General features: G+C 48.6%; 1 protein-coding gene across 10 annotated transcripts in view; it reads left to right on the top strand.

Annotated features, from left to right (window-relative positions):
• LPIN1 (lipin 1) overlaps positions 1–26,197 on the top strand; it is a 99,699-nt gene that overhangs the window by 62,544 nt on the left and 10,958 nt on the right. For 9 of the 10 annotated variants that reach the window (XM_073216398.1, XM_073216392.1, XM_073216425.1 and 6 more), the window contains 11 exons: positions 373–685; positions 1,721–1,814; positions 2,316–2,506; positions 3,443–3,536; positions 4,290–4,359; positions 7,346–7,438; positions 10,325–10,404; positions 15,351–15,477; positions 16,692–16,840; positions 17,349–17,435; positions 24,733–24,885. In XM_073216398.1, the coding sequence (XP_073072499.1) occupies positions 373–685; positions 1,721–1,814; positions 2,316–2,506; positions 3,443–3,536; positions 4,290–4,359; positions 7,346–7,438; positions 10,325–10,404; positions 15,351–15,477; positions 16,692–16,840; positions 17,349–17,435; positions 24,733–24,885 (1,451 nt within the window). Of the gene's footprint in view, positions 1–372; positions 686–1,720; positions 1,815–2,315; positions 2,507–3,442; positions 3,537–4,289; positions 4,360–7,345; positions 7,439–10,324; positions 10,405–15,350; positions 15,478–16,602; positions 16,841–17,348; positions 17,436–24,732; positions 24,886–26,197 lie in introns of those variants that run through there. The other variant, XM_073216443.1, reaches the window with a different exon arrangement.

Genomic DNA, 26,197 nt, shown 5'->3' with positions numbered 1-26,197 from the left:
GCGCAGATTAGTTTTGCAAGATTCACCGTGTTGCATGTAATTGCAACTCACATTTCTTCAAAATACTCCACTGTGGAACATTTGTGGCATCCCCACTTGGTCGCCATTGCTAATCTCATGTCTGTTGCCATTTGGCCTTTTATACAAAAGTTCATTCCCTTTGAAACTAATATGCTTGGTTTCCAGACCTTTTGGCAGATCCAGAAATTACCAGGTGACTCCTGAGTCTTCAGTATCTCCCCACAAAGTGTGTGGACAGTTGTGCAGATTGTTAATTGACTGGTCGTTGTTCTTTGGTTAGCTTGGTCTTTCCGTTTGCCCCTGTTCTGACCTCTCTGTTTCTCTCTCTCTGTCCCTGCCCCTTTGGTCTAGTCATTACCACACAAGATGAAAGAGTCCAGCTCACTGAACAGTAGAAAAATCTGTGACGAAGTGCACTTTCAGGCCATTCAGAGTGAATCTTCAGATGCATTTAGTGACCAGTTGCCCACACTGGCCAGGGCACCTCCTGGGCAGCCACTTTCAGAGCAGAACAACCCCCCGACAGAGATGCAGTTTGGTAATGAAGAGGATGCCGAGGCTCTGGGGGTAGCAGCGCTGCCTCTGCTTAGGATTGAAGACCCCAAACCTCACTCTGCTGGCGCAGCCCCTACAGCAAGCAAGACAGATTCTCCGAGGAGAAAAGGTGTGAAGGCTGGTGCTTCCAGCTCCTGCTGTGCAGACTTGGTGCCCTGCAAACTACAGAGTACATTAGGGTGGAACCTGAATCCTGTCCCATTCATTCTGTCTCCTTTTGCTGAACATATTAGTTAGCAGAATTTAGTTCTAGAAAAGCAGACCTAAGGAGATCGTGGGGACCGTGTAGTGAGCCCCTCATGTTCCAGACTGACAGTGCTGAGATCCAGGGGGATTAAGTCGTCCTCAGCACACTGTGGGCTCATAGGAGTTGATTATTAAGCTAATACTGGTCCTGTCTCCTCTCTCCCCAAGTTCTCTAGTGCATTACCCTGTTGTAGTTTCTTCATAGTGGTGTATCACTGTTTCAAATGGTCATTTGTTTATTATTGTTTTTTTGCCCCACTTCCCTACTGGAATATATGTGCCCCATGAAATCAAGAACCTTTTTGGTCTGGTTTACCTTTTTCCTCTGTGCTTACAGTAGTAGCTGGCACATAGTAGGTGCTCTATGAATGCTAGTTTAATGCACCCTGGTTGCGCATCAGGAGTGAGCATCTGTTAGCCACCCAGCCTTGTGCAGTCTTGTGGAGTTGTATGAACCAATGATGTGATTTCCTGGCAGAAGCAAACAGCATGCCTGCTCTCATGGTGCACGGTGACCACCAGAAGCACAACCTTTTAGGATGCTGTGCTTGGGAGTATTGATGGGGAGGTGCTTAATGGAAGCTCCTGTCATTTAATAATAATAATAGCAATTGCTTCAGTATACTGAGTGCTTAGTACACTTTGGGCACTTCACAGATGGGAACCCAGGCTCAGCAAATTCACGTGACTCAGTCAAGGTCACACAGTTGGCAGTGATGGACAGTGGACCCCGGGGTGGTGCTGTACAGCTGACTTCTCACTCTTTTGTTCTGGGCCAGTTAGGGTACTTCTGAGCAGATTCACACAGGTGTTTAAGTGTTCTTTCTAGAGCTACTCAGCAGACCCCAGGCTGGCCCTGGAGGAATGGTGTCTCCGACTGACCCATTTGCTCTTGCAGACAAGCGAAGCAGACATCTTGGTGCTGATGGCGTCTACTTGGATGACCTCACGGATATGGATCCAGAAGTGGCCGCCTTGTATTTCCCCAAAAAGTAAAATATATTTTTATTCCTCATGTCCCTTTCTATAATCTGAGTGTTAATGTGTGAGAGTTTGTTTTTTCCTTAAGTTTGATAAGAAAGTAAGAAAGGGCAGGGGAAGCTCAGATTTTACTGTGAAAAGCAGCCACTGAAAACTGCAGTTTCTCTGTAGATGTAGGTGTGGGCATATCTCAGTGTGCCTAGCTTCCCACCATCTGGACAGGAATCAGGCGCCAGGCTGCCTCCCCTGGTGGCCCGCAGCTCACTGGTTCTCGGGCGGTGTGCTTTCCCTTGAGGTCACTTCCCATGGGTTTGGGAGGGGACACCAGGAGATGTGATTGGCTAAAAACAATTGCTTTCCTTCCTAAGGTAATTCGTTTTACTTTGTCATGGCGTTTTAATGAAAAGTCTGCCCTGAGATTAAGTCATTTGCACATCGGGAATCATTTGATGCCTGTGTAAGCCCCCAAACCAGGAGAATGCTCAGGGACTCTCCCCGCCTCCTCCTTCCAGCGGAGATCCTTCTGGGCTCTCAAAACATGCCAGCGACAGTGGAGCCCGGTCAGCCAACCAGTCCCCGCAGTCCGTGGGCAGTTCTGGTATGGACAGCGGCATGGAGAGCACCTCGGACGGCCTGAGGGACCTGCCGTCCATCGCCATCTCCCTCTGCGGGGGCCTCAGCGACAACAGGGAGATAACCAAAGGTACCGGGCGGCGCGGAGCTGGTCCTCCAGCCGGGAGCTCCCTCTTGTGGCAGCTGCTGGAAATGTCCGGAGGCTGGGCTTCTCTAGTTCCTAAGTCGTTTTGCCTCGCCTGTGGTTCAAGATGGCACAGATGGCTCACTGCTTGTGCCCAGATGTTGCTGACCTGCTGGCTGGCCTCGGGTCTGCTGGTCCCCACGTGGCTCAGGCAACAGGAAGGTTATTGGGGTCCCTTGCTGTTAGGCGACTTTGCAGAGCATGGTGTGTGTCCCCTTGCCCCATGCCTGTCCTGCAGAGGTGTCTTTCAGAGCCTGAGTGTCCTGGGAAAGTCAATGTTATTAAATGTGCCAAGGCACTGTGGGGTCTCGGGTTTGTCTGAGCTGGTGTAGGAGTGTTTCCCAGGTGGGTTCTCTTAGGATTGGCTTAGGTGGGGAGTTAATTCTTAGCCTCCACAGTATTCATGACAAGCGCTTTCCAGTGTCATGATGGTTCTGTGATGAGTGGCTGTAGTTGGTACAGTCGGCCGTCACCAGCCAACAAAGGCCTTGAGCGGGCCTGGTAGCCCGGTGTCCCTTTCCTCCCACTTCTGCTGTCCTCTCTTTTTCATCCCCACTGCTGGTCCTCTAATAAATATGACTTAAACCGCGGCGGCCTGGTTTCTGAGCTGTCAGCATTCATTGGCTTTGCAGATGTGTGCATAATGCCCTGTGCTCCACACACCTGCTTCCCTGCCTCAGGCCACCCTCAGCCTCCCTTTGGCCCTGCACAGACACTGCCCCCAGAGTGAACCAAAGCCCCATTTACAAATACATTGTGAGAATTGTGTGTGCAGTTAGACTGCATAAACTCTCAGAAAACACTTGTGAATGATGAGTGCAAAATAGGCCTATTTTTTGGACTCACGTATTCCTTATATTTTCCCTACAACTGCTTTCACAGATGCATTTTTGGAACAAGCTGTGTCATACCAACAGTTTGTGGACAACCCTGCTCTCATCGATGACCCCAATCTGGTGGTGAAGATCGGGAATAAGTAGGTTCCTCTTGAAAGTCACTTTGGCAGCCACAGGACAGTGTGTCAGTCTGTTTTTTCAAATGCAGAGACCTAGACAATAAGCCTTAGAAATGTATAAAATGAAGTCTGTTAAAATTTATTACTATCTTTTCACTCTTACCAGAATTCTGTGTTGTTACATGATTGATAGGTCGATGAAACTATCCATCTTGTGGATTTAATACTGGTCTGAAGTGAACTTTATAATGGAATGTGTAAAGTCATGGCACTTGGCCTGAGGAATTGAGGCCCGTGGAGTACCTGGTACAACTTCTGTCCCCCGAAGGCTTCGTTGTCTGAAGTCAACGGCTAGACAAGTGTTTTTGTAGACTGTAGGTGTTGGCAAACTTTTCTCCCAAGGAGGAGGTTGTGGATGTTTGTGTATTAATATAGGACACTTAGTTCCTTTTCCTTGAAGCGTGGCAGGAAATGCTGCAAACCTGTTGGTGGCTGGATGCACAGGGGAGCTTGGGTGGCTCCCAGCCAACCCTGGGGGTCTCCTGCCACCTGAGACTGTCCTAGCTGCTGCCACACCAGCTGCTCGTCCACTCAGTGTGGGGCGGATGGAAGAGGGGCCACCCCAAGGGTGGGGTGGAAGGGCGGGGTGTTGGCAACTGGACTGGGCTCTGGAACTCCAGTTCCAGAGATTTCCATGACCACTTCTCATGATGTTAGAAAGATTTTCAGTCTGAATCTTGATCTACTGACATCTGTTTCATTGTTTTGTGTCAGATATTACAACTGGGCAACAGCAGGCCCTCTGCTCCTGGCAATGCAGGCCTTCCAGAAACCTTTGCCAAAGGTGAGCTTTACATGAGGAAGAAAAGGGACACTCAGATGATGGATGGATGAACCCTGGTGTTGGGATTTAACTTTTCATTTAGAAACCACACTTTACATCACATTACGCTTTTAATTACACAGTTAATTGCATTACACTTTTAGAAGTTGATGAATCTAAACTTCAGGAGTTTTGAATCCATCCCTTTGGAAACCTGCCTGTCTTGCCCATGCCCGCTTATGAAGGCAGAACCTCCCAGTTGTGGCAGTGCCAGACCATGGCCTGCCTCCTCCAGGGCTCTTCCCCACACCTGCTGTGCCAGGGGCACAGGTGGGGCAGACTGGATGGATGCCTGATGTCAGAGCCTGGGATGCTGAGAGAAGAGCGAGGCTGGGGCAGGGACAAGATGCCCTGATGCCAGGTGTCCGTACCAGGGGCAGGCGTGGCTCAGTGGGCAGTGAGCCCCATGCCGGGTGGGTGAATGCAGGGCCTGGCAGCTACAGGCTGACCTGGGCAGCAGTGAGTGGCTGCAGGAAGAGGCAGGGTTAGCGGGGCAGGTGTGCTGTTGTGGCCCCCTGTGCCCTCTTCCTCCCTGTAGTCAGGCCCTGGACACTCGGCTTGGAATTGTTCATTTTTCCAATGTCCTCCTACTAGGTTATACATTCTTTTTGCTGCCAAGACCATGTCTTATCCTTGTTTTATCCTTTGTATGCTTAGCAAGTGCTTTGTACTGCTTTGGGTGTGGTGGTCTCTCTGATTATCTGGGGTTCCGGAAGGCCTACTCTGACTTGGCGTCTGGGCTCGTTCTCTGCTGTGTGTGTGTGTGTGCGTGTGGATTTGGGGATTGGGACCTCATCTTTATCTGCCAGGATTTTTGGCTGACTGAGCCGAGGGCATGTTTTCCTGTGTGATTTTTATTTTGTCTCTGCCAGGTTCCTTGTGGTATCTATGACCCGGGACAAATTTTTATGTTATATTTCTCAGCTTTTACAAATTAATAAGAGAAAAGACCAATTCAGTAGAATATAGTTAAAGGATTTAGTTCACAGAAAAAGAACTACGCATGGTTTGTAAACTTAGACAGATCCATCTTTGTGATAGGCATCCTAATCTTTTTACAAGTTGTCAGTAGTTTTTTTAACTCTGTTTATGGTGTTTATTAATATAGAATTATTTTTATATGTGGAATTTGTCAGCCTCCTATGGCTGTTGTTTTTTTTTTATCATACTTAGAACAGCTCTGCTTCCATTTCTAAAACTTGTGAAAATATGCCATCTTTAAGTACTTTCTTAAATCCTTGAATCAGGATGCTTTGATTGCAGGATACGGAATGACTTCAAGCAGCTTAAAAGGTGTTCGTTATCTTACCCAAGAAGTATCTTAAAGGCTGGCAGTTTCAGGCTTGATGAATTTGGCTTAGTTCTCTCTGATTCTCTTGGCTTCTCCTCTATGATCACCAGATGATAGTTCTGCCCACGGACTCTCACGCAGCCACGTCCCACAGAGGAAGGATGGAGGCGGACTTCTCACGTTTCATTGGCCGCATTGTGGTCACACGGTCACCTCCAAACTAGTCGTTGGCAAAACAGTGGGGTGACTATGAATGGTGTAGACCTGTCGAGGGTTGTCCTCTGAATTGAGCCTGCCTCCCCGGAATATACTGCAGGCTGATTCCTGACGGTGTTGTGGAGGTGGTGTTGTGGAGGTGTCCGTGGGAAGGAAAGGGGATGATGCTCTCAGGGAGGCTCTGGCATGGCTGCCCAGTTATCTGAGCAGCTTTCATTAGATCACCCTTTTCCTCACCTGTAGGCAGTTACAACTTTGTCCTGTATTGTCGAGATTGATTCTTGGACTTTGTCTTCTGTCCCATGAACAGGTTCACTCATGTACCAACCCTGCATTTTTTCAATTACTGTAGCTTTTAAGTATATTTTAATATCTAATAAGGCTTGTGCCTACTTATTATTCTTCTGTCTGTGAGTTGTCCTGGCTGTTTTTGTTTGTTTTAATGATGAACTTCAGAATCAGTGTGTCTCGGTCTGAAAATTACTCTTTTTTAGTTGGGGTTTTCTTACATTTATGGGTGAATTTAGGAGGAACAGATTGTCATCTTTATGGATTATCCTGTTTGTGAAAAGGGTCTGCATGGTTTGCTTTTTAGTGTATTTGGGTTTTCTTTTGTGTGGGGGATTTTAAAATGATTGATAAAAGCATACTTCAGGCTAAATATGTGAATTATTCATCTTACCTGCAGCTGGTTTGGTTGAAAACTTCAATCTTTCTTTCATTGTTAGCTGAGGCATTAGTTACCTGATAGTTTTGTAAACCAAGGAAGGGAAATTAGATATTTACTTCAGTATTAGAATTAGCCTCAGGATAGATATTTTGTTCTTTGTAAATACTTAGAAAATTGTTAATTAATATTGAATCTCCCCCATTAAACTCTCATTTGTTCAGGGCAGAAGTATGAATGTTCTTTTCCTTTAGGTTTTAAGTCAGATGCATCTATTAATGTTCAGTTTTTCAAAATTAGTAAATTCACATTTACTAAAAAGATCCTGTGCATTTTATCTTTCATATAAAACTGTTTTACCCTATACCCCATATTAAGCATTTCATTCTTTATTTTATCATCATCATATTGAGAGTAACAATATGTTAACCAGTAAACCATTTTAACTTGAAAACTTATGGTCTTACTAATCACTAATGATTTTCAATGCTTTCTTTTTCTGTTGTTGTGTTGTGTTTTCTCTATTTGTTTGTTTATTCCTTTAACATCTTCTTAAGTCTTCATGCTTAAGTTACCTTACTGTGATTTTGGATGCCATTAGGTTTTGTTTCTCGAAAATTTTTAATCAACAAATAGTATGTTGTGTGTTCTCTGTTTTTTCTTTTTTTTTTTTAAGTCTTGCTTTAATTTGCATGTGTGAGTCTTTTGGTTTAAATGTGCTAAGTTGATCTTTTTTTGGTTCCATTATTTATGTTACCATCCATTTAAAACAGGCCACTGTGGAATCTATCATGAGGGATAAGATGCCCAGAAAGGGAGGAAGATGGTGGTTTTCATGGAGGGGAAGAAATACCACAATCAAAGAGGTAAGCCTGGAAACAAACACCCAGAAAGAGCGTTTCTCCTTAGTTCAGCAAGTGTTGGTTTTCGTGGTGGAGTTTGTTTTCATGCTCGTACGTCAGAGTAATAAGCATAAGCCAGAACACCGAGTTTTCATTAGGCGGCTCTGCCACAAAGTCGGAGAGGCTTCCGAGAAGGTGGGGAAAGTAGAGGAGAAGGAGGGGTGCGCAGAGGGCTGGGCTCACCCCTGACTCAGTTACCTAGCTTGGAGACTGTGGTCAAATCACTCCCTGTCTGGAACATTTCTTCTTCTGTAAAAAGAAAGGGTTCATCCTGATAGTTTAAATTTTTTCTCAAGTTAAATATCTTCCTGCTGCTTGTGAGTATGATTTTAATGAGGTGTATACAGTGCTAGACCAGATCTTCCCATCATTTCACTTAAGTGGCATGTCAAGTATATGTGGCTTTAAGTTTCTACTCCTGTGAATGTTTATAGTTTTTCTGGATCTTTGTCAATCGCTCAGCCTATTTTTTTTCCAGGCCAGACATTCTTTTGTATCCATGTCCATTTGTCAGAGAGCCACTTAGGCAGACATCTCCACCGGGGCACATCAAGACACTTCAAATTCTTCATTTCTAAAGTTGAACTCACGATTTTTTTGTGAATTCTTCCTTCACTGGCCAATAGTCAGAAAATGGTGCCCTTGTCTATCCATAGGATGGACATTTCCTTTTTTCTCACTTCTCACATTCAGTCCATCACCATGTCCTATCCATTTACCAGCTTAAATATTTCTCAAAGTTACCCGTTTCTCTCCTGCTGCACTCCCACAATCCAGGCTACCACCATCATCACCGCTTCCAAATGGTCTGTTGGTATCCAGTCTGGTCCTCTCTTCTTCATTCTTTATACTGCAGTTGGCTTGATCTATTTAGGATACTGGCCCAGGTTATGTTACTCCTGCTTAAAAACTTTTAGTGACTTCCCAGGGCTCTTATAATAAAGCCCGATATCCTTAATACAGGCTGCAGGACTTGTGTCTCCTAGCCCTTGCCTGCCTCTCTGGCCTTGTCTGCTGTCTCCCCTGCCCTGGGTGCTGCAGCATCATGGCTGAAAGTATGCTCTACCCCAGGACTTCTGCGTGTACTGTTTTCTCTGCCTGCTGTTGAGGACCCCTCTCATCCGTTTCACTTAACTCACCAGGCAGCTGGCCCTTCCTTAGCAGGCTGACTCGGGCTGCTGCTCTCTGCTCTCAGCGCCCTGCCCGTGAACTTCTCCTCCATAAATTTCATCCGTGTTTGCAGGTCTGTACATAGTAGTGTGACTATTTGGTTAACATCTCCTTTTCCACTCCCTACGCTCTGTGAAGACAGGGACCATGTATGGCTTTGATCCCTGGGTATCCCTGGCCCCCGTATTGGACCCAGAGCAGGGGTTTGCCAAATGTTTGAGGGAACGCTGGTCACTGCTGGAATACAGGTTGAAGAAACTTCACAGACCGCAGTCAGGCTGGTTGTTGTAGAAGTAAAGGAAATGCCAGCGAGCTCAATTTATTTATTCCACGAGTTCAAAGGGAAAAAAAATCTGGTGCAAGAGTTTCATCAAGATAGAATTGTTTTCTGACATTTTCTGTGAACATACCTGGGTTTTACTTACTGTCCCATTATCTCCAAGGGGTGTAAAGAAGTTAGAGCAAACATGCTTTCTTTAGGAGACTGAAAGCATAAAGGGCCTCTCCAGTTACCTTACTAGAGAACAGAATGTTTCAGAATTTAGGCAGGAGGCTCTTTCAAAGATCTATTTATTGTAGACTGCACAGATGCTCCCCAGCCTGAATTGAGGGGATGGCAACATGAAATAAGGATCAGTTATGCAGTTATATATTTCTTAAAAATATGGAAATATGTTTATTTCAGATAGATATAGATTTCTAAATTAATCTAATAAAGAAGTGTTGATCATTGTGGCTAAGTTACCTCCATAAGTAGATTAAAAATTACTGGCCATGTTATCACATCAATTATTTGTGTGCTTACGAAAGGCTAAAGAGTATTTGGGAATGTTTTATACTCATCATGTGTTAAGACGGTCACTCTGATGTATTGTTTATGTCACTCACTTTCTTTACTAATATTAAAAACATTAACCTGCCTTCTGACCAAATGACCACAAGTAATGAGATTTAATTATATGTCCTTTGTCCTTTTGACACTTCTGTCTGGCCTCTGATGGCGTCCCATGAAGTCCGTGGGGCTGGCGGGTGTCTCCCAGCTCCTCGCCTGCTGTGGGCCAGGCCCTGTGTCTGCGCAGCATGTCCCTTGTCTTTGAAGTAGTGTTAGGCGATAGATGTTACCATTCCTGTCCTACAGGTGAGGGAACAAGGCTCTGAAAGGTTCTGTGACTTGTCCAGGGTTCCTAACTGAGAGGTGCAGGAAGGAGCCAGATAGATATCTTAGAACTGCAGGGCTCTTTCCAGCCCGTCAGAGGAGGATTTTCTATGAGTATGCAATACTGGGAAAGAGACAATGAATGCATCCACATTTTCCCAAGCAAAATCTGGTGTGAAAATATTTTCAAGCATTTCTATCAGCATTTATAAGAAAATATTTTGAAAGCCCTTGGTATCCGAGCAGCCCTTGGTAAAGCATTTGCATAAGCTACAGTGATTATGAAGTTTGGTTTGATGCCACAAACACTTCGGGAAAACAGACTCATTTCTGTCCAAAATATTTCTCAGCTTGATTGTACTTCCAAGCAAAGAAGTAACTAGGACCTGCTGCCCCTTGGGTCTGTGCCACTGGGGAAGGCTTTGGGGGCACTGCCCTGGGCTTAGGGGAGCTGTCCTCGGACACCAGCTGTCGTGCAGGTGCTTCTCTTTGGTCCGCTCCTGACTCTTCCTTTTGTTCTTCAGGAAAATAAGCCAGAGCAGTGCTTGGATGGAAAGAGCCGCAGTCCCGGGGAGCAGCCATCACAGCTTAGCATGGCCACCAGGTACAGTGTGAGTCCACCGAGGCTGGAGCCCCTTTCTGTGTTCACGGTCACAGCACATGCCTGTTGATGCTGATGGGGTTCAAGGAACAGCACGGGCCTTGGACCCAGACAGACCTGGATCTCAGACCTGGGTTCCAATGACCTGGAGCAGTACTTAACTTGGTTTCCTAGGAATCATGTGGAGGCCGTTGCCCCTTAGATACCTAATTTGCAAAGGAAATGTGGAGCTTAAATGAGGTCATGGAACTAGGACACTTCACATGGTCTTGGCATATGATAGCCCGCGATGTACAGAGGAGTGTAGAAGTGACGATGACCATGATAAGCCATAGAGCATAAGCAGTGACATGAAAATAAGTCTCCCTTCTAGAGGACTCGAAGGTTACTTACCAGGACTTCATGTTGACATTTTTCTAAGTATTGATGTAGATTCATATTAACTTGGCAATGGGTCAATATTATTAGTGTTTTGTCATCAGCGTGTGGATTTGAGGGTAACTACTCTGAGGGCAATGCCATCACCCTCTAATTAATGGACTTGATAGCATCTAATAACACCGAATGAGCTAATGTAACCCCTTTTACATATTAACCCTGCCTCTTGAGTGTTCTTGTGCTTAAGAAACCCAAGATTGCACTTCTTGTTTAGCAGACAGGAAATGCTACTGTTAAAGGAAGGCAGGTTACATATCTTAATCCTTTTTGTGTCTTGGAGGCCAAGCCAATACCTGGCACATAGCAGGCATTTCATAAATGTTGTTGAGCTATTACTGAACTGCCAAAACTTTCCCAAATACTATTGATCCACAGGAGAGGAAGGCTTAGATTTCAAGTCTTCAGACTCTGTACTGTAAATTATTTTTATTTCAGAATTCACTATTGGATACTGAGACCCATGTAGGTAGAAGGACGCATTTTGATGTCTTAATTGGTGTCTGCACATGGAAAGGGCACTGGATTGGCTTTTCTGTTCACCCTCCGTCTTTGGCTTGTTCTCTGGGGAAGGGCTTTCAGGCATGATTATGGACACTTTCCCCACCTGGAATTTTGAGTTTGACTTGGAGTGAGCCTGGGAGGGAGAAGGCAGGTGAGTTTGGGATGGAGCACCTGTTGACAGCGGGCTGTCCTCCGAGGGACGTGTAAAGCAGCCAGTGGATTTTCTGTGAGCACTTGTTCACTTATATTAGTGGGAGGAAGCAGGTTGTAAACAGTCTTTGGAGTCCAGCCCATCTGGTTTGGAATTCGGGCCTCAGGCACACTCCATTCCAAACCTGAGCAAAGGAGCAGGCGTGACATTGTTGCCCAGAGCAGCCAGGGGCCACTGCACGGGACAGAGAGTCGATGCCGTGAGAGGGACACTGGCAGATACACTGGCCTGCCTGGCCTGAGTGACGCAAACCAGTGGTTTAGCTGTGCTGGAAATGTCCTGCTCTGCAGGAATTCTTTTGAAGGGCGCTCTCTGCCCTGGCAATGAGTTCCAGAGAGGCAGCATGAACAGGACATGAGAGCAGACATTGTCCGTTTGCTGTGTGATGTTTGGCCAATTCATCAGCTTCTCAGTGTCTCCTGCATCTGTGCAATGGGGTTAAGAGTGTCACCAGCACCGCAGACATTGGCACATGCAGTCCTCACACCAGCTTCATGAGAAGGGAGGTTCAGATGCAGACCCCAGCAGAGCAGTGAAGGGGGAGGAGGGTGGCTCTGCGGTGATCTCGAGGACTCCCCTGTGCGTCCTAGCTGTGCACTTTCAGATGTTTTAAAATATACTTAGCAGTATGTCCAAATGCAGGTGTCTGCCAAGTTCAGCCTGCGATGCGCCCGCTTAGACCTAGCAGAAGATGGGCCTAAGTTCAGGTTTAGGAGGAACAACGTGGCGACAGCTGGTATCGCCTGGTGGGCAGGGGCCGGGGGTCCACTACTATTAATCTTCCCCTTCCCAGCAGTAGCCCTGGGAGCCCTGGGTGGGCTGAGGGTAGGAGAGCAGCACACACTCTGCAGCTTTCCTCGAAGCTGGAACATCAGCTGGCACAGTTTATTTGAGGTGTCCAGGATTTTCTTACTGTCTGAAACCCTATTTAGATATCGGCAAAATGCTCTTCCCGTTAAACAGAAGTAGTTTGACTTCACCTTTTCTGATTTAGTCATGCTGCAATGCTTTAGTAAATCTAAAAAATGAAGAATTGACTCTTGTGAAAAGGAATTGAGACTTGGAAAAGTATTAATATAAAGTTCTTTTGAGAAATCTAAATCTTTTAATTTTTACTGGCATTTTAGACTTTCAGTCTCCTAATTGGATTCATGCAGTTGTCTAAAAAAAGGCATTGGAGTGCTTTCCTAATTGACGGACTTGATTGACAGAACAGTCCCTGAAGTCTCTTAATTGAGCAAACAGCTTGTCACCATACAAATCATTAAAATACCATTTGAAAATTGTACACTGTGACAAGTGCTAACTTAGACGTTCACAGCTACTCGTCTGAACACAGACTTTCAAGCGAGATGAGCCTTTTTGTTGTGTTTTGTAGCTCCTTGCAGAAGCTGTAAAGCGAGCAGCATTTAATGAGCTGGTGCAAGAGTGGGGGACCACGGAGGGCAGTGTGGGGTGGGAGCTGTGTCGTTCCACGCGTGGCAGAGTCCACAGATGACCGTGTGGACTGGCCGTAAGCTGGAACTACCAGCTGCCAACTGTACAACTCCCATTTCAGGTTTTCTCTCTGTGTTTTCCTGTCTTGTTCCCTCACACACGCATGCTGCGTGGATTTAGCATGGTAGGTTTTTTTTAAAGCAGCAGATGGAAATAACCACTGTTCTGTCTTGCTCTGCATCATTCCGACAGAGGCACACATCAGTCTGCAGTCATTAAGAGCTTTAGTTCACATTTGGATCTCATTTCACTCCAAACTGTTTGGCTGGCACATAAACATTTTCCAATTCAATGAGGGGCCTGTAGCCCGGCTCCTGGGGTCCCACCCAGCCGCTTGTCAGGCCGGACTGGCTCCAGAACTATGTCCACCATCACCGGAAATCTCTCGGTTGTTGGCTCAGAAGAACTGGCATTGTCCACAGGATCCACAGGGACTGGAACTGTAAAGGGCTTTTGTGGGACCGCGTTGCTTTACAGACAAGCCACTGAGGCCCAGAGAAGATGCTCGAGATGTGAAGCCTTTGGGACTCATGTGCCCCAGTCTGGTTCTTTCTGTGTGTTATCTGGCCGCAGCCTGAATTTTTTGGTGGGTGGGGTACAGTTTGTTCCTCTGCATTTTAAGATAATGAAATCAGGGCTGAAAGAAAAGGAGGAATTTGTGCAAGGTAACAGAGCCAGATTGCTATGGGGTGTGAACCTCTCTGGTCCTAACCTCTGTGCCTCCTCTACCCTGCCTCCCGCCAGCCCACAGCGTCCTGGTTGTGGATTTGTCCACATGTAGCTTAGTCCCGCCATATACCAACCAGGATTCTAGCGTACCCACTCAGTCCTCTGCGGACAAAGCCACCTTTCCCCCTGGCTCCTTCCCCAGGGCTGTGTGCCAGTTACAGCCAAGGCTAACTCCCGCCCAGGCGGTTCTGCACAGCCCAGGCCCCCAGGCCAGCTGCTCCCATGGTGTCCTCTGCTTTCCTGTCACAGCACTTGCCCTGCTGTGTGGTGACTGTTTAGACAAAAAGCCCTGGGGAATGGGCTGGGGTGTTTGCTGTACGGACAGCAACTGGCACAGGGCAGGTAAGTCGTGGGTGAATGAGTTCCAGGTAACCGGCGGGCAGCCCCCAGGCTCCCTCTTGTGGGGTGGGGGCAGCAGGTGCTTAGGGAGGGGCACCTCATGCTCGAAGTGGAGAGAAAGAAGAGGCAGTAGAAGAAAGGGAGCAGTGTCGTCCCTGCTGTGTGCCCCAGTTTGTGGCTGTGTTGTAGGCGCTGCTTCTGGGATGAACACACAAAGGGCAGGAACGCCAGGGGAGGGGGGAGGAGGGAGGCAAGGGGGAAAACGGCAGGAGGACAAGGGGACGTGAGATGAAAAGGTGACACGGGGCTCCTGTGTGTGTGTAGATCCTGCCTGAGGGGATGTGCGGAGCCGGAAGCCCTGCAGGAGGCGCGCACCAGGGGGCTGCGATGTGCCTGCTTGGGGCCTCTCGGCCTTTTCTGCTGGGCCTCACAGACGTTTGTTAAGCACGTCATGTGGTAGTAAGACATTTTTAAGGATAATGGTCCTCTCAAGTAGAGCTAATACGCTGGGTTGGGGATTATGTCAGAGCAGGTTTTTTAATCGAGGAAACAACTAATTACCGATAGCCTTTATATGAGCAATTTAAAGAACGTGAGACTGCTCCCCACCTGTACCTCCCAGCTCCCCCTGCAGATGGAGAGGCCTGGGAGAGTGGGGAGCATGGGCCTGCGGATTCTGTGCGGCGAATACGGTGTCGCCCTTGCTCAGGGGGCAGCCTCCTTAGGGAGGAGGATCGGCGAGTCTTCCCGGCCTTCACGGGCACCTATGTGTAGGTCCTGGGGTGTTCCAGTTATTTGGACTTGTGTGTTGGGGGAGGTGTATGCAGGGAACTGGTCACTTTGGACGTGTGGGGATTTGGACTCCTTGTGCTTTGTCTGCACCTCAGGAAAGAGAAGGGGGTGTGTGCGTCCTCCCAGGCCAGGAGGAGTTCGAGCCTGCTTATCAGGACGAAGAGCTTCTCAGTTTAAAATAGAGTGATGAGGGCTGGTAAACAGGGGAGTGAATGAGGAGAGGCAGCCCCGGATGAATGATGCAAGAAGGGGATGAAACACCCTTATGAATGGGCATTTAGTGAGTTCATTGATGAATGTAATGGCCTGTGGTAAATGACCACCCAGGAGACAGCACTCAGGAGAGACCCCAGCGACTCCCTCATTGATTCGGGCCTAATGCATTTTTAATGGCTACTCAAATGCATTTCCTAATTGGTGATTACATCACTGTGTGTTCCAGAATAAAGCATGAATCATCTTCCAGTGATGAGGAGCATGCAGCTGCCAAGCCATCAAGTGCAAGCCACTTCTCCCTGCTGTCCAACGTCAGCTACAAGAAGACCCTCCGGCTCACTTCAGAGCAGCTCGTGAGTGTCCTGTTCTTCCCTGGCCACGTTTGTGGGCACTGGCCACCCAGCCTGGGTGGGTTTTATGGTCTGGGTGTCCCTCCTGTCCACTGTCCCCCACTCCCTGCCTTTGGCACCCTGTGTGTGTGCCAACATCAATTCCATCGGTACCGGCCTCTTGTATCACTTACCCTTTGTCTTCCCTGACACAGCCCCGAAGGTGCCTGCTTCCCCTTGTTGGAGGGAATAGCCTGATGGAGCTAATTTATCCTGAGGTGTACATGACGATAGATCCAGATCTGCCAGGGCTGCTTCCACTTTTAGAGACATGTTTGCTAACTCAAATGCATCTCCTAAGTTGGGGGAATCAATCACTTGAGAGATGAGATTTAGACATTTTCAGGTAGCAGGGGGCCCTCTTGGTTACCATGTCCTTTTTCATGCGGGTGTTACCCTGGTTTGGATTGGAACTTCCTTCCCTGGACCTGTTTACTGTGATCAGACAGTGAGTAAGCGCCCCTGCTCTTTTGCTTTTATCCTAAGGGCTAGTTGGGGGCCAGGCTCAGTTGTAATTGTGTTTCACTAGAAGGGAAAATGGTCAGGCCCAGACACCCACCTAATGCCTCGAGTGTGTCCCTGCAGTGTGGCTGTCCCAGGGCAGCCACATGGCACACAGCTCTGGCCAGCAGTGCTGGGGGAAACTGAGTCAGGCAGCCAGCTGGCATGCATTGGAGGGTCCCAGCAAAGAGATGCAAAACTGCCACAAGTAATTTACTTTCTGATGCGGTTCCTGTGCGTCCCTGCCTCTGGGTACGCCTCACTGAGGCTGCTTTCCTGCCGTAAACACAGCTGCTTAGGGAAATGTATTTCCACACTTGGCCTTGCCGCCCCCGTTGTGGCCCCTCATTTCCTCATGGGGTTGTACATGTCCTGTCGTGAGACTGTGATTCAGGGTGGCAAGCCATGTGGCCTGTCATGCATCCCCATAGAGAGTGGGGTGAGCTGCATTCCAGGTGGGCCTGTGGGAGAGCTGGTGGTCAGGTTTCCCAAATTCTGGAAAAAAAGGTTGCCATCTAGAGCAAGACAGGAAGAAAGAATCACACAGTGGCCTAGGGCAGTGTTTGTTTGTTTGTTTGTTTTTTTAAGACCCTCATGCAGCTTCTCATGGAACAGAAGCCACGTATCCCTCAATCCGGGCTTTTTCCTCAAGAGGACCCATGGCTCATGTTTTTCAGAAAAGCTTGAAGTTGAAGAATGGCCCCAATGACGTGGTTTTCAGTGTTACCACACAGTATCAAGGCACGTGTCGCTGCGAAGGCACCATTTATCTGTGGAACTGGGATGATAAAGTTGTCATTTCTGACATCGATGGGACCATCACCAGGTAGGGCCGGCTGCCTCAGGCCACAGGCAGGTCTACACTGATCATGAGAGCCCCAGACCTGGAGCCCCCATTTCAGCTCCCCTCTTTCTGTGGGATTGTGGGGCTGGTGTAGTTCAACTTTCAGTACAGTTGGCACTGCTCGCAGAGGCTTAAGAATCAACGAGCTGCAAGTGGGGCTGGCAGCTGTTTCCATCTGGGGTGTCAGTTCCCTGATTTTGGTGCCTGTGTGGAAGCTTCTGAAGAGCGTCTTGCAGAATGGCCTTTCAGTGTGGGGTAGCATCAAGTCAGGGACTTGCTACCTGCTCAGAGGAAGGTTCCCTTTGTGCATTACCATATTCCTCTGTGAGCATTCTCATCGGATCACGGGACTGTGGGGCCTTCCATCCAGAAAGTGAGTCGTGGATCTTGTTTGCATTCTGTTTGAGGTATTTATGATACAGTGAGTCAGAATGGGTTTTTTCCCCTTTTGCAGTGCCCTTGTAAATTTTTAATTTCTGTCTTTATTTAGATCAGACACTCTTGGCCACATCTTGCCCACCCTCGGGAAGGACTGGACCCACCAGGGTATCGCTAAGCTGTACCACAAAGTGAGCCAGTAAGTACAGAGCGCTTGTCTCTGCTTCCCACGCAGGGCCGGGGTGCACACGACACTGCGCGCAGGATCCTTGCGGCCAGCGTGCCTCACAGAGAGGGTGCCCCTCAGGCAAGGGAGATCAGCAGGAATGCTGCCAACTCCAAATTCGAATTTAATACTGAAGCCAGGAAAGGCGGAAATAGACAAATCGAAACCTGATGGAAAAGAAAGTGGTAGCATTAGAGGAGGGATTGTGATTCAGTCAGAGCCAGAGATAATCAGATGAAGAAATGGTGGTCTGCTATATGCCAAGCAGTTTATTTCGGGTGACAGCGGTGCAAATTCCAGGCAGGTTTTAGCTGCGGTGCTGGCCCTGTGGGCCCACCAGCAGTGTGTATCTCGGCCACCTGATCTGGTCCAGCAGTGGTGCAGTAGCATTTATTATGCAGAATGAGTGTATAAATAAATAAAGAAGGCTACTAGGAAGTACTTTCTTTACTGTAAAGTAGAATGTGAGCACGTTTAATGATTTGATCAATATTACTGAATTGCCAGACGTCCTCCCAGCCTGCCATCTTGTAGATGGTATGTGTGCAGAGTCTTCCCCACAGCCTCACCAGGGGCTGACCTTTTTGTTCAGGAGGATTAATCCGTTCATGAGCTGTCCTGACTTGCATGACTGAAAATTGCATCTATTTTTAGTTGAAAGAAACCCTCGTGGGTCAGCCCACGGAATAGCTTACAGCTGATTCATTTTGGGTTTTGAAACATAAATCTGTTTCTGTTCTTACTGTAACGTTAGGAAGAAAAAGGTGCAGTAGCATTTTTTTTTTGTCTTGATTTGTGTCTCTTGGATTTTCCCAGGAAAGATATCATCTTGAAAAGTAGAGTTGTGTAGCTTACCAAGGAACACCTGACCGTTCTTTTCTTCGATTGGGTCAGGGTGCGTAAGAATTGTTGGGGAGGATGATGGAGCACCTCTTGTATGTTCATTTCGGTTGAGAGGAAGAAGCCGGACATTTGTTTATTCTTTGAGTTTGATATGTGTCTCTGCAGTGGTCCCCGGACAATTGGGCAGCGATGTTCAGGGCTCCCAGGGTGGTGGGTTTAAACACAGCTCGGCCATGGCCTTCAGGGCTCAGTACCAAACGCTTTTAGGAGGAAATGCAAACTCCTCGGTGTGACTTTCAACCTAGCAGTTTGGGGTGCCAGACTTCTGCTATTCCTATTTTCTTCTACTTCTCCCCAGACCTTGCTGCCCTACTGCAGGCTGCGTTCTCCGCTGCGTGCTTCGTTTTCCCATCTCTGTGCTCAGGCGATGGCCTCAGCTTCGCGTGCTTTTACCTCTTCATTTTTGCATCTCGTCTTTTCCGCCTGTGTGCCCGGCTCAGAGGCACAGTCCTCATGATGCTTTCCTGGGTCTGAACTGGTGGCCCCAGGCAGCTCCCATTCTCCTCTTCCTCTGGGCCCACTGAGCTCTGCCTGGCTGGCTGGCCTCAGTCCTCTCCTGGGGGCCCAGCCCAGCTGGGACTCGGTGAAAGGTGTCTGCGGTTAACTTGGCTGGAGTAACTACCCACCCCGGCAGGGCCTCACTCTGTCCCCTCCGAGGTCGGTCAGCCACAGCAGTGACTGAGCAGTGCTCAGGGTCGGGACTCCCTCTTCTGCTGAGGCCAGTCGTTCTTCTCTCTCCTACTTGTGACGTATTTAGAGAAATGGTTAGCCTGCTGGCGTGCCAGGAAGAAGATGCCATTTAATTTAAGATTTTTGGACTGATCACTCTTTCTTCACACTGCTTTCCTTGAATTTGAACCCCACATAAATATTGTGCACTTCAGTACTCATCTGATGGACAAACCAGTCTTGTAGACAGCCACTTGTCTGGAAATAACAAAAAATGAGTCCAGTTTTATTTATTTATTTTTCCTGAATATAATTACTTGTTTGAATATGGTCAGCCTGTGAGAAATTATCCGTGAGAAAAGGCTGATTGTTACCTTGTTCATAGAGAGGGTATAAAATGGCTCGCTCAGTTCCTGATTTTAAAAAGCTTACTTGGCTATTAGTTAAGAAGAATTGTAGCAAATACAAATGGATGAAAAATGAAGCTCCCTCATATTCAAGTATATTCAGTAAGAAGAAGGAAGGTAAAGCAGGACTGTTTCCTAAAGTATCTACATCATTGAGCCTGTGGGTCATTTGGTGGCTAAACTGGGCAATAATTGCTCTAATTTTCTATCTTACTTGGTGTTGTGTACACTTAACCAGTCCAGGGTATCCCTGACTTGGTGAGAATGCGTGATGACCGTGTTTCCCTGGACAGCTCAGTCCATCTGTGGCCCGAGGAGTGTCCCCTCCGGAGCCCTTGTACTGACTGACGGTGGCAACAGTCATTGTTAGCAGGCGCTCTGGCGTCGTTTGTCTCCGGCCTGCAGCATTTTTACGTCTTCCACCTCTGGTCTCCTTGGGTCATGACAGTCAGCAGGCCCTGCCATGAGGGGGAAGATCGTGTGAACAGAAGGTCTGACCGGGAGGCGGGGTACCTGGGTGCTAGGCAGGCGACAGCCAGGAGCCAGCTCACTGTGCACCCTTAGACCTCGTCCCCCCTCTGAACTCTGGTTTCCTCATCTCGAAAATAGGGAAATTAGACCAGGTGATCTGTTGGTTCCCTTCTGGCCCGGGCATGCTGTTCTGAGGGGCCGCGGGGCTGAAGTCACAGCGTGCGCGTCCGGCTGAGCATGCTTTCCCACGCCGGGCCTTGGGCAGCCCTGAGGGCTCAGCCACCCCTGATGCAGGCCCACTGTGCAGCTCACTGGTCTGGGGGCTGTAGGGTGCTCAGTGCCTCTCCCTTCAGGGAGCTGCGGCCATGTAGGAGTGGACAAGAGCCCTCTCCTGACAACAGTGGTTCTGGAACCCAAGGTGCGGATTCCAGAGACACAAATGCGGGAGAGTCCGGTTCTGATGGGAGGGCGAGGGATCCGGGAGAGCTTCAGCGGGAAGGCGGCACTTGGGTGCCATCAGGTGAGCAGAGTTGAAAGAGAGGAAGCTCATCAAAGGTGGGAGCAGGAGAAGGGGGCTGAGAGGTGAGCCCTGCGCGGTGAGTTGAGGAAGGGGGGCTCTTGTGCAGAGGGCGAGCAGGCGGTTCTCAGTGAGCAGGAAAGCGGGCTGGCACCAGAAGGCAGGGGGCCTTGAGGTCAGTGAGAACCAGGCCGGGTTTGGCTCAGAGCCTTCCGCCTTAGGGTAGCAGGTGATTCTTCTGCCTTTAGGACTGCAAATGGGGCTACGAGGTCCCCTCCTCTACAGCAGTGGCTCCCAGTGGAGGGTGATTTTGCCCCATGGATTCGTTCTTGATTATCATGACTGGGGCATGCCGCTGGCACCTAGGCTGGGGGCCAGGAATACCTCCCAGTGTGCTAAGTGCCTCACCGGAGGGACCTCCCCTTCCTTCCGGCAACTACTACTCCATCCAAGATGTCAGTGGTTGAGAAACTCCCACCTAGAAGCTTATCTTGGCAAATACCCCCAGAGGTAGTCTTCCCAAGCTATTTTACCATCTCTCTGGGCCACATGTTTTAAGAGAGCTGAAGTGATGGGGGCAGGAGGAGAAAAACGTTTGTACCAAGTTTGGGCATGAATGTTCTTTGTTTTGGCCCTGGCATTTCCCCAGAGCCCGGTTCCAGTGCTGGGGTATCAGAGGTGTAGGTGGGGTGCGTATCACTCCTCTGTTTGCCGTGCTCTGCTCAGGCAGGGGTCATCTTCCCCCACCCAGGACCCCTGCACCCTCCTTCGCTCTGCCATGTGTCCTGTCTCGGTAGCTGTGCTCTCTGTTCCCACAGGACAGGCCCCACCAGCACCCCCAGCCAGCCTGGGGCCTGGTGCAGGTGTGCTGGGTGTCTGTGCATGGGTGAAAGGAGCATGTCCTGCTACTGGCTGCCCTTCTGAGTGAGGGTCTTACCCCGAAGGGCCACCATCGGGAAGAAGCTCTGGTGACTCCTCATTTGGTGGGAGCGCTTGGTATTTCAGAGAGCCTTCATGGGGTGAAGGCTCTGGAAGGGTATCCCTGCTGCCCCCAACAAGCATTTCACCGCTTAGCTGATTTTCCAGATAAGTTTAGTCATGGCCTTTGAAGCAGAATACTTCGTGTGGTGAGAACAGCACGGTGACGTGATCAGACCATGAAATGTATTTGAAAACCAAGTTTTGAATGAAATTAGTATCTCCGACCACTGCAGGTGGCAGCTTATAGGACTTTGATGTGAAGAGCTCTACCAGAAACAGTGGTTTTTTTTTTGAAGACTGCATTAATTAGCTAAAATACAAAGATGTTCAATTATAAAAAGGTTGATTTTCAGATGCATCCCTGTATTCTAAACAAGCTGATATTTCTAGATTGTCTTTGTCTCAAAAGTGTCCTATTTGAAAATTTAAAAACTGTTCCGGTTTTAAAAAACATTAAGTTCTTTAGGCAAGGCTAGGGACAAGTCCTTCAGCCAGCATAGGATCTTCACAGTGGAAAAGTAAGTCAGATGGTTTATATTCGCTCATTCAGCAAACATTTCCTGAGTGCCTGCTGTTTGCCAAGCACTGTCTTTGGCTCTGGGGTTACAGCAGGGGATGAGGCAGAGTCCCCACCCTCTGGGGACTTTGGGATCAATGAGAGGGACAGCAGACAAAGGACTATCATGTAATTGTAGTGATGAGTGCCACGAGGAGAAATCAACCGAGCAAGGGCTCCGTGCTGGGGCAAGGGCAAAGAGGGCGTGTTCGTGGCTCAGGGACAAGGTCAGGCCCTCTGAGGGGGGGTGTCTGAGCAGAGACCATGGTGAGGTGAGGGGCCAGAAAGCCCGCAGGCCTGGGGAAGCAGTGTTCCTGGCAGCAGGAACAGCACATGCAGGCGCCCAGGACAGGAGTGAGCGTGGAGATCGGGAGGAGGGGTAAGAGCACCTGTTGGGGGCCAGGAGCGGTGGAGCAGGTGAGGGGTGGGGGTGGGGGACAAGGTCTAATGGGCCTTGTAGGTTGTGGCCAGGAAACTGGATTGTACCTGAGCGTGATGGCAAGTTTATTGAGGGTTTTGAGCACGATCTGATTAGCTTTCAATTTTGTGGGGGTGCTATGCAGAGGGAGACTTGATTGAGGGCACACAGGGAGATGGTTCAGGCCGCCTAGCCGCGGAGATCACAGTTCCTGCCCTGGAGGTGTGGGGCAAGGTAGGCTGGGGCTGAGAGTGTGGTGGCCTGCGGGGTTGGGCGGATGTTGTGAAGCAGGGTGGAAGCCCGCGGTGGCCTCTGAGAGTGGGCTTAACACCCGATTAATGAGAGCCGCCTGCTTTGGGGAGTCAGGGAAGAGTGCCGTGTGTGATTGCTGTGGGTTGGCCATGGGAGACCTGATGCGCGCCTGCTGAGTAAGGTGGGTACAGCTGCCCGTGTCCGCCTGGAAACTTAAGAGAGAGGTCTGGACTAGAAATACAGATTTGGGAGGTATCAGTTTATAGATTGTATTTACACATTTTTAAGCATATTTTATATAATCCAGTATACTTAAAATACTGTCATTTGGACACACAATATAACATTTATTAATCTTCTTTCTTTAGAATAAGTTAAGCCTTTGAAAGTTTGTATATATTCTGTATTTAATCACATCTCATTTTGGACACTAGGCTTTCAACGGTTAAAAAAAGTGAAATATCCAAGTAAGGCAATAAAGTTGTGTTTAATAGAATAATCATCCTCTGATCCATTTTTCACTCCAAATACTTCCAACACCAAATGTGGAGGGTTTTCACATGGAGTAATTCCCAAATTCCCTGCAACCAGCAACCAGGCTTCCTACCATTTAAATTCAGTTCTGACACTAATGACCCAGAGTAGAACAGACATCACAAGTTAAGGGCTCAGACCCACAAGACTGCTCCCACTTCAGATGCTAGCCATAGGTAGGTCTCCAGCTTACCCGCACTTCTGCCCAACTTGGCTGCAAACTGGGGGGTCCTACAACCCCTTCTCAGGTTTGACAATCAGCTGTAACTGCTCATAGATGTTAGTGGAACCCTTAGGTTTACTGGCTTATTATAAAGGGCATGATAAAGGATACATATGGTCAGCCAGATGAAGAGGTACGTAGTGTGAGGTCTGGAAGTTGGGGCGTCCCATGGTGTTGGGGTGCGCATGTGTGTGCGTCACCAGCCTGGAAGCTTTCTGAACCCTGGAGCCTTGGTTCCTCTGGCACTCAGCCCCGTTCCCAAGAGCCACCTCATTAGCATAAACTCAGGTGTGGATGGAAGGGGCTCATGACGAGTAATACACTGCGTTCCTCTTGACTCTGTCACCCAGGAAATTCCAAGGGTTTGGAAGCGCTGTGCCGGGAACTGGGTACGAAGACCAAATGTATCTGTACTGTATCACAGCAGCACATATTTTTCACTGCTTTTGTTCAGAATTTGGCATTTAAAGCCATGAAGTGGGGAAATCCTCTAGGGAGTGAGGACCCCAGGGCCCTTGTGCATTTAGAGGCCAGGTGGATAAGAGCCCAGTGAGAACCTGGGAGCTGAGAGACGGTGTCCAGAGGAAGGATGGGCACCATGTCTGATGAGCTCTGGGCAGTGGTGCCTGGATTTAGCAAGGTAGTGTCATGGGAGACCTTGGCCAGGGCAGTGAGGCAGGCAAAGAGCTGGCTTAGAGCCGTTGGAGAGAAAGTAGAGGTGGGGTCAGTGCAGGTATGCAGCTCTTAGAAAGGATTTTGCTGTAGGGAAACAGAGAAATGGGGTTTGACCTGGAGAGGGAAAGCTGAGGAAGGGTGTTTTTGGTGGGAGTGTTGGCTTGGCCTGCTTCCTGGATGAGATGAGGGAGGTAAGGGTGTATATCTGTTCTTCCGGCAGTTTTCCAGTGGAGGGCACGGGTGTAAGGCAGATGGGCTCATAGCTGTAAGGTCAGTGAGTTGGCAGGTGGCAGTAGACCCTGTGCACAAGGGGCTGGTGGCCCTGAGCCTGGAGCAGGACTGGGAGGCGAATGCAGCGGTCACAGGTAGGTCAGTTCCGTGCATCGAGCCTCTGTTTCCCTAGCAGTAAGTCAGGAGGAAAGTACTGGGCATTGTTCCTCTGTGGACTAAACCAAGTGAGGGATGTGAGCGTGCCGATAAGTGATGGGAATGCATTCAGGTGTGCTTCCTGATGCAAAATAAGATTTTATAGAATGTGGCCTTTTGTTGGGGAAAGAACTTGCACAATGCTGTTCTCCATGAAACAGGTAAAGACGAGGGTTTGTGCACCCAAAACCATTCCATTGGGACGCCCTGAAGTGTAAACACTTTTTCTCTTTTTCAGAAATGGATATAAGTTTCTCTACTGCTCTGCACGTGCCATCGGGATGGCGGACATGACCAGGGGCTATTTGCACTGGGTCAACGAGAGGGGCACGGTGCTGCCCCAGGGGCCCCTGCTGCTGAGCCCGAGTAGCCTCTTCTCTGCTCTGCACAGGTATGGCCCTCGGCTTGTCCCTTCCCGCCCTTCCTCTGCACCCCGGTTCCAGCTGTCTCTTCTCCCTGGACATTTGGCAAGAATAGCCTGGTAACTTGTTTTCTCCAACCAGTATTTCCATTGTGGGTGCCAGAGAAATCATCCTCAAATGCAGGTCTAGCCCTGCCAGCCTGTCAACACCCTCCTGGCTTTTGGGATCACGTCCAGATTTGTTAGCTGAGTACCATGTCCCCTTCCTGACCTGTCTCTGCCTTCCGCTCCAGTCTCAAACTCAGTCGAGTTGAACGGTCCCTGTTTTCCAGAATGATGTTCTCTGCTTCAGCCTGTGCACGTGCTGCTCCTCTTTGGTGGGCAGCTGCCCCTCCTTCTCCCCACTCCCTGCATTGCCAGACTGAGTCTTAATGACTGTGAGTAATCGGGGACCTAGTCTGGGTTAAGTGGCCCCCCACCAGCTGCCATCATCTACCTGGCCCTGGACTCCCATAATAATTGTCCTCTGAGAATTGTGGTCACACTGTTTATTTTAACCATCCTCTAACTGACCACTAGCCAGTTTCTGACTGCCCTCCTCCCTTTACTGTGCAGGGCAGCTGAGGCAACAGGTCTGGCCTCCTGGGCTGGCGGGGGGAAGATTAGGCTTCTCCGTAGCTTGAGGCCCAGAGCAGTTTCCCAAAGCATCATCTATTGTCACAAGAGGACAGTGGTCCTGCCACAGGGTGGTTGGTTGTGTGTGTGTAAGATCCAGTGAGAGGCTTTGGCATGATTCTGCCTCAAGTTGAGGACCGGATTAGGTGCCAGCTGCTGCCAGCCTTGCAAGCAGCAGAAGGAATCCAGATGGGCCCAAACGCCCTGGTGCTTCCTCTTGAGTTTTTCCTTGAGCTCTACAGACACCTTTTCCCTCCAGCTTTCTTTTGTGTGAGTGGAAGTTTTATCCTGTGGTAAAAGATCTCACATTCTGGGGAGGAAATTCAGGCAGAACCTTTTGATGGCAGAGTGTATTTTAAGCCCTAAAAGCTGTCATGACATTGTAGATGTCAATAGAAATCCAGATATTTTCATGAAATGCTGTCCCTGAGTTATTTTGATAGTTTGCAACGGGCTGTTCATTTGCATGTGTTAATAGTCAGGCTTTGCTAGGCAAAGTACAAAGTTGACATTATTACTCTCATACCCGACCACTACAAATAAATTGAGGGTCATCCTTTTCACTTTTTTCCTTATTTAAGTGTCATTATCCAAGATATATTACCTATTCCTTGTAAGCAGTTATGTTTAAAAACCCAAACAAGCCTCCCAGCTGTCTTCCCTCTTG

The sequence above is a fragment of the Manis javanica genome, chromosome 1 (genome assembly GCF_040802235.1).
Source record: "Manis javanica isolate MJ-LG chromosome 1, MJ_LKY, whole genome shotgun sequence".
Lineage (NCBI taxonomy): Eukaryota > Metazoa > Chordata > Mammalia > Pholidota > Manidae > Manis > Manis javanica.
Note: the sequence above shows the minus strand (reverse complement) of the source record. Positions and strands in the feature narration are given on the sequence as shown.